At 40.0% G+C, this 8,162-nt stretch overlaps 1 protein-coding gene and 1 long non-coding RNA gene across 2 annotated transcripts; both read right to left on the reverse strand.

The window, feature by feature from the left end:
* Positions 1 to 2,705: 2,705 nt before the first annotated feature.
* Positions 2,706 to 6,662, reverse strand: LOC122132387 (integrin alpha-X-like). The gene is made up of 8 exons (XM_042707163.1): positions 6,608 to 6,662; positions 6,445 to 6,523; positions 5,897 to 5,995; positions 5,439 to 5,525; positions 4,161 to 4,271; positions 3,816 to 3,929; positions 3,514 to 3,624; positions 2,706 to 3,414 (listed from the first exon to the last, which is right to left on the reverse strand). The coding sequence occupies exons 2-8, from the start codon at positions 6,457 to 6,459 to the stop codon at positions 3,319 to 3,321; spliced, it is 633 nt and encodes a 210-aa protein (XP_042563097.1). The 5' UTR covers positions 6,460 to 6,523; positions 6,608 to 6,662; the 3' UTR covers positions 2,706 to 3,318.
* On the reverse strand, positions 6,663 to 7,844 carry LOC122132388. Its single transcript, XR_006152204.1, has 3 exons — positions 7,699 to 7,844; positions 7,043 to 7,122; positions 6,663 to 6,694 (listed from the first exon to the last, which is right to left on the reverse strand). It is a non-coding gene; the product is annotated as an uncharacterized LOC122132388 (long non-coding RNA).
* Between the last annotated feature and the right edge of the window lie 318 nt (positions 7,845 to 8,162).

Below are 8,162 nucleotides of genomic sequence, written 5' to 3' on the forward strand. Positions count from 1 at the left end.
AAACCACTACAGATGATCCAGAACGCGGTGGCGCGTCTGGTGTTCAACCAACCGAAAAGGGCACACGTCACCCCGCTACTCATTGAGCTCCACTGGCTGCCAGTAGCTGCTCGCATTAAGTTCAAGTCACTTATGCTTGCCTACAGAGTGCTTGCTGGTTCTGCTCCCACCTACCTAAATGCTCTTGTAAGGGCAAATGTTTCACCCAGGACACTGCGCTCGTCTAGTGAGCGTCGTTTGGCACTGCCGTCTGTGCAAGCACGGCAATCCAGACTATTCTCATTTGTAGTTCCACGTTGGTGGAACGAACTGCCTAGTACTACCAGAGCAGGGGCGTCCCTCTCTACCTTCAAGAAGCTTTTGAAGACCCAACTCTTCAGAGAGCACCTCCCTTCCTAACTGGCACCTGACTAGCGCTTAACTTGCACTTCAGCAGTTACATTCCTGCACTTCTTTTCCTTTTTCTAGGTCGTTGTTTTCTAATTCTCATGTAAAGTAGTATTTATTGTTACACCATGCTTTTTATTGCTCTTAGCTTGACTGTTCTCTCCCTTGTACGTCGCTTTGGACAAAAGCGTCTGCTAAATGACTAAATGTAATGTAAATGTAATTTAAAACGGCCCTATTATGCTTTTCTCTTTTTCCCCCTTTCCTTCAGCATTTGCATTTATGGCGTGTTCAAATCTACTTTCGCTAGTCAGTGGACGGGAGAATGTCAACAAGAAGTTTTATTTGTCAACTTAGTTATCTGAGTGTAAGCAGTTGAGTTAAACTTGGACCCAAAATCAGGCGTGCTCGATGCCTTTAGATGGGTTTAAATTATTGTTGGTACCATTTTAACTTTGTATAATGTGTATTTCTTCTGACACATGACATCACCCCTGTGCTGTGGGCCTGTGGTGGTATGGGCCAATTAGGGAGAGTTCAGCTACCAGGTAGAAAGGATTAGCTTAGTAGTAGTTGGGAAGCTTCTGTGCTGAGAACTTCTTTGATGAGAGTTTGTTGGTGAGCCATGTCCAACAGAAGAGTGAGGATGATACATTTGTGCTGTCTCAGTGTAGGGACATAGTGTACCACACTACTATTGACTGTACATATACAGTTGTTTGTAAATCATTTTTGTTTCAATTTATATAATTAGTCTTTTTGTTTATATTTTTCACATTCTTGGCTTGTGCATCTGGTGGAGGACAAATACATTTCTAACTACCGAGTGTTTTTCTCCCTGCTGCCTTTTGTGCATACCCTAAAAGACTCTCGACACGGTTACCCTTTGACATTTGGTGGCAGCGGTGGGATTGTGCCTGAAGCGCAAGGGTGCGCTTCCCAAAGGGGAGGGCAGTCTGATGATGTGTCGTCACTACACATGAGTGTGTGCTCTGACTGCCATGCCATTGAGCCTGGCGCTTTGGCGTTGCGGTCAGAGTGCAGGTTTTGCACCCTGTAGACCCTGGTTCAAGTCTGGGTGGTGTGATTACTCTTTCCCCTTCGCTACACTGGACAATATCAGATGGCTGTGAGCATGAATCTATTGAGCATCCACCATTCTGCTGATTAGTGTCCTGCTCAGTGTGAGGTGAATCCTGGGCATCATTTAACTCATTTTCATTGTTTGCCTGATTGCATGCGCTGTTCGTCCCTGAATGTCCTCCTGTGTCTGTCACGTCACACTCATCCCATGTATCAGTCTCCATTAGATCAGTTGCATCTGCTATATCTGCACGAATGTCATCATTTATGTGACTCATCTGCCAAGCTATTCATTGCATCCTCAAAAGCTGGTTTATCATCCCTTATAGTTATGTCCTCATACTCTGAATGTATCTCTTTCAGTTTTGATGAGGCACTCAGTACTTTGTTCATATCAATGGTTTGGAACTGGTAATGCCCTGTATTATTAATTCTTCTTTCTGAATAAAAAGGATGATACCCTGTGAGGAGTTCTGATGGAGAACATTTCATACAGTGATCCTGACACCATTATCTCACCCTGCTGAACTCTGCATAACGGTGACCCCCCCTGGCTACCCCCTCACATTCCTTCCTACAGTGACTGTATTCCCCCCTCTACCCTGGCCTGACTGCCACACACCTCCCCCAGCCACTGAACATTTGCACTAAAACTGTTCATCTGTTTATATCTATTTATTTAAAATTGTTGTCCATATCCATATTCACCGTACTTATATCTTATATCTCCTACCTCATTTATAACTTCTACTGCCACTTTCACCTGTACTTCACCTGCACTTTACATACTGTATATCTATATCATATATCTATATCACATCTGCACTAACCACCACTATTGCTGCTTACTGTTCATATTACTTATGTCTTATACCATACTGTATATATTCTATTTATCTATTTTTATATTACCACTTTGCACATACTCTGCACTCTTCTGATTTTGCACTTCTGGTTAGATGCTAACTGCATTTCGTTGCCTCAGTACTTGTACTCTGTGCAATGACAATAAAGTTGAATCTAATCTAATCTAATCAAGCCTAGGCCACTGATGTGCGGCAAGTCTTTCAGCTGGTTGATAATTACCATTTGAATAATGCTAGTTTCAAGATGAAGACTTAGGACTTAATGTTTATGTTTGTTTAATATTTGTTATTGTATACTTAACCATAACTCACCAAGATATATACACACTAAAAAGAGGAAAACGACCTTTTGAAAAGCTATAGCATCCATGTAACTGTAAATACTGTACTGTAACAAAACATTATTATGAAGGGTGATCGATGTGATTACTGTATTAACTGATCATGAGAATGATAATCTACATGGTGTCTCAAAATGGTGTATGTGACAGCACTTAAGCATTTGTGACCAGGAACCTCTCAAAGACTGACAATTTGTTTCCTTTTCTATGGGCGGTGATCCCATCAAACAGGTAAAAAAAATGTAAAAGTGGTCTTGTCTCACTCATGATCAGGGTTACAGAAGATAATGCATTATACACACCTGTTAAATGCATTCAGTTTCTCTCACAGAAATAACAATGCTGAATAAAATCTAAATAAAATCGTTTTAAAAAGACGCTAGTAATAATGAAGCAAGCTCTCATCGCTGCCTGTATTTTCCAGAGCATATTAACACAAAAGACCAACATCCATAAGTAACGGGAACTATGGGCTATATGTAAATATACATCTGGCTTGTGCAAGAATAAGCTAATTCACACTACTGCCTGCAAAAACTGGCACGCACGCACGCATGCACACACACAGAAACAAACACACACACACACACACACACACAGAAACAAACACACACACACACACACAGAAACACACACAGCTGTTATTCTGCTACAGCTTCTGGTGGTTCCTCTTCTCCTTGTGCTTCAGCTCCTGCCTCCACTAGTTTCTGTTGGTACTGACTCTTGAAGAAGCCCGACTGAAAACAGGCAGATAGATATATGGCATGAAAGAAAGACAGAGTGGAGATTGATGTAAAATCGAACAATTGCATAATTTCATACTGTTCATTGGTTACCTTGGCGAGGCCAGCTGTCATGAGAGCCAATAGGATCAGACCACCCACTACTCCACCAATGATCTCCTTAGTTAGATTTGGCTCCTCATAGACCTCCACAAGAGTCTCAATCTACAGGGGCCCACAAAACAATGCAATGTACTAATGGCAACCAAAAACAAATTCCCTAAGACTGTTCCCCTTTTGTGTGTATACATAATCATATCTCTTAAATATTGTTCAGCAACACCATTTTAAACTCTAAACTTTAAACTTGTTGATTTCTGCAACTGCAACTTTTTGACTATGTTCTCTGCTGTTACCCTGGCGACAGGTGCGAGGCGTGAGGAGTCTGAGGAGTAGAAGATGTATTTGTTGTTGTCGTACTCCAGCGTGGCAGAGCTGACCAAATGGAACAAAGCAGAACGCAGTCCAGTCTGAGAGAAACAACAAGAAAGAAGGAGAGGAAAGAGATTATAATAATAATGAGGAGAGGAAGGAGATAATAATAATAATGAGGAGAGGAAGGAGATAATAATAATACATAATGCATATAATAATACTAACAACAATAACTGATGCAATGCCGTGTAGTGGGCGTGTCTGTTTTCCACAAATTATTGAACAAAGATAAATCATTTTTAACCCTTTAAAGTAACAGTCAGCACCTGTTCAATCCATCCTGAGCTCACGTTCCCTAAGATTTGGTAAACTCTGCGGGCGTCTCTAGTCATGTATGACGTACACCTGAACTCCAGACACACAGCAATGGAGCAGTTCTGATGAAGATGACAGATGAAGAGCAATGTAACAAAAACAAACAAAAACAACAAAATGTAACTGTAAAAACTGTAAATAAGCATTATGTTATAAATGTAAAAAGTTCTAATTCAGAAACAGAGACAAGAAAAGAGGGGGCAGAGAGGTGGATAGTGAAGTAGTGAGCATGTTCTAATCTAGGGTACGCTTCAGGTGAGCATGTTCAAGGGTACGCTTCAGGTGAGCATGTTCAAGGGTACGCTTCAGGTGAGCATGTTCAAGGGTACGCTTCAGGTGAGCATGTAATGAGTACGCTTCAGGTGAGCATGTAATGAGTACGGTTCAGGTGAGCACGTTCTAGAGTACGCTTCAGGTGAGCACGTTCTAGAGTACGCTTCAGGTGAGCTTGTAATGAGTACGCTTCAGGTGAGCATGTAATGAGTACGCTTCAGGTGAGCATGTAATGAGTACGCTTCAGGTGAGCATGTAATGAGTACGCTTCAGGTGAGCATGTAATGAGTACGCTTCAGGTGAGCATGTACTGGGTACTGAAGGATATTTTCTTAAACTAGAGATACATGGATTGATTCAGCAGTATGAACAGCCTTGTTTAACAATTACATAGGCTGAACAGCTGAGAAAGGTATACAAACTAAAAAAAGGAGATAATTGACTTTCCAGGGGCCCCATCAGGCGCCTTTGGAGACACAACCCTCGTGAGGGGGTAACGCTCACAAAGAGCTCATATAAGGAGATATATAATATTAGATAGGTAGTTCAAGTAAACAGCCGTACAGAAATAACCACACGAAATTCCAGATATAGGGTATAAAAGAGCTTGCAGAGCATTCACACTTTGAGACAATCCATGGATCTCTCCTTATTGTAGCTTAATGATTACAATAAAACGTCCAGATTCCTGCAACCAGTCTCCGTTCTTCTGATTGAAAAGAAAGGTGTAGGGACATTCAATCTCGCCGCAACAGTACGCTTCAAGTAGAGATCACTCATGGTCTTCTAAAGAATGGATGTTTGAACTTTTGAAAGCATCATAACTAATCACCTTATCACAATAAACACTACAAGTACCACTTGAAGAAGGTACTTGGAGATGTTTCTATGTAAAACTGTAAGTAAAATGCTGGACCTTGAAGTCCTGTGAAATGTTATAAAGTTCTGCTAATCACCACATCAGGCTCCTTGTTGTCCTTGAAGGTGTGCTGCAGGTCTGTGATGATTGGGCTCTTCTCCCCCCCTCTAGTGCATCCCTGGATCTAATAGAGGATCAAAATACACAGTCTATTAAAACTACTATTCAAAACATAAATAGATTATCCCTGGATCAAATGGGATCAAAATAGACATCCCTGTACTCCCCGGGAATTCAACTCAATACACAGAAACAATGCAGAAATATTGATATATTGTAGTTGAACTAGAACTAGGGAAAAACATTTGACTTATTTTTATGAACATCATCCGCAGCTACTTATCACAGTGGCCAGTATGTTTTGTCCAATTATATGATATTATAGTTATAGGAGATATACACATACATATATAATAGTATATATAATATAGTAATTATATAATGTATATATATTACATAATAATTATAATAGTGTGAATATTTATGAGTACACACATTTAGGCTGTCCACATTTGTCCAGATGTCTTTGCCTTTGAGTTTTACTGGAACATGTATGATGGTCGTCAGATTGAGTCCTCTAAGGCCATTTGTCACCTGTGATAGAAAGAGAGACAGACAAACAGAGAGATGGGGGCGTGTGGAGAGAAAGAGAGGCAGAGGAAGGGAAACAGAGAGATTAACTAAATAGTGTGGATGAGAGCTGGATCAATCTCTGTGGATATGTTTGTACATGTTTCTTTTTGTGATACACAGTAAAAGATGTTAAATTCCTTGTGCCATCGGTTGTCTTACTACAGCGGCCAATCCACTCACTGTCACATGCAGCTACTGATACCCACCAACCTAACCTATGGCTTATAACCCAACAGGGTGCTCTGCAGCCATCATGCCCATGCTATATACTACTACTATACTATAACTATACCACCAACTATACCAAGTATATAGTCCATCTTATCCCACTTTAACAGGTTAGATTAACAACACTTCACAATTTCAAAGTATAGTGTTATGCAAGCATAAGCATCAGTGGTTTACTCTACCTCTAAATTCTGCATCACTGGCTTTTGTAGGTCGTTATTACCGGCGGTAAAATTAATGTAGTTTGTTGAGCCATCAAATCTGATTAAAGAAATTAAACAGATTTAAAAACAAAACTGCAGCCTGAGAGAAATAAGGTTTAAGAGTGTTTCAAAGAACTCTGACCTTTTCAGTATGACATAGATGCTGTATTTGACCCCAATATCCAGAGTCTTGGACAGTTCGCTATCAGGAGCGTGTTTATCGTTGTCACTGAAAACAGATCATACTTTGACTCAATACTTTAATTACAGCATGGGGTCTAAGCCCTAACATCTCAATACATGGATAGTGAAAAACAGATGTACTTAGAAGTCACTTAGAAATTTTCTTGTTTTTCATGAAAACATACATGAAGAGAGTTTGAATAGGAAATATAGTAATTGACAAGTTTAGAAATGATGATTTTTAATTTAAATAATAATTGTGTCCTTCAAAATTTTCTTTCGTCAAAGAATCATCCATTTGCTTTTTTTTCCGAAAACAAGGAAATTCCTGACTGACCCCAAACCTTTGAGCGGTAGTCACATTGGGCCCGTTGTTGTTATTGTTGTTATTTACCTTGAAGCCTGGGCCTGTATGGTGACTATGTCATCAAATTGACTGTTGCCATCAATTCCATACTGAACAATAAAGACAACCTGAAAAATATAATGAAATAATTACCATTATAATTCAAATAAAATGAAATAATTATCATTATAATTCAAATATAATGTAATAATTATCATTATAGTTGATAATAAAATGTAAAAAGACTATCTGGAGTAGGCAGTTGCATTTACACATTCCTTAAATCTATTTTGTATATATAAAAGGACAGTGTGTGTGCGTGTTTGTGTGTGTGTGTGTGTGTGTGTGTGCGTCTGGTGTGTGTGTGTGTATGTGTGTATGTGTGTGTGTGTGTGTGTGTGTGTGTGTGTGTCTTTATGTCTGTAGGCGGGTCTGAATCTGTGTATGCGCTCCTTTATGGTTTGTGAAGTCACCATAAAAATCAATAAGAAATAGATTCATATAGTAAAACATTGAGGGCAGTCTTTAGTCTTTTCTATTGTGATGAAAACGTTTGGCTCAGTTGAAAAACACAATTCATATGTGAACAGCGCCCCCCATTGGTGTTGACCAGTTATTACCACTGATACAGTAAAAATCTCTGTGGCATGGGTATTTTAGCACATTTTGGGAGCTTGCCATTAACTAATTAGTATTAGTCTGACCTTATCACCAGCCCTAAGGATGGGGCTGTTGATGCTGCAGTCAGTCTTTCCTTGGGTGGATCCATCTGGACTGTCTAGAGAACTGCACTCCACTCTGCCCTGTCACAGCAAACACAGACACAAGCTCAGTAGTGAACATACTTTTCCATAGAATACCAGTATAATCATATGAAAGGATAATGGATGACAAGGGTGTAAGATTCATGATCAAGCAGCTGCTGTGACCACCAAAAGTTGGCCAGCAGAATATCCAAAATGGTAATCTTATCATGGTAACAAAGGAAAGGTCCCCACACTGGATTTGCTCAGACACCTGGGATCAGGAAGCAAACTAAGGTGTGAGTGACTGCAATTAATCATAGTATGGGAATGGGGGTAGGCCATTGAGAACCATCTCAGTCAGCAGGTCAGAGAAACCTGATTATAATACAGAACAACAAAAGGTTGCCAGACCTGTTTGCATT

The sequence above is a fragment of the Clupea harengus genome, unplaced genomic scaffold (genome assembly GCF_900700415.2).
Source record: "Clupea harengus unplaced genomic scaffold, Ch_v2.0.2, whole genome shotgun sequence".
Taxonomy (NCBI): domain Eukaryota; kingdom Metazoa; phylum Chordata; class Actinopteri; order Clupeiformes; family Clupeidae; genus Clupea; species Clupea harengus.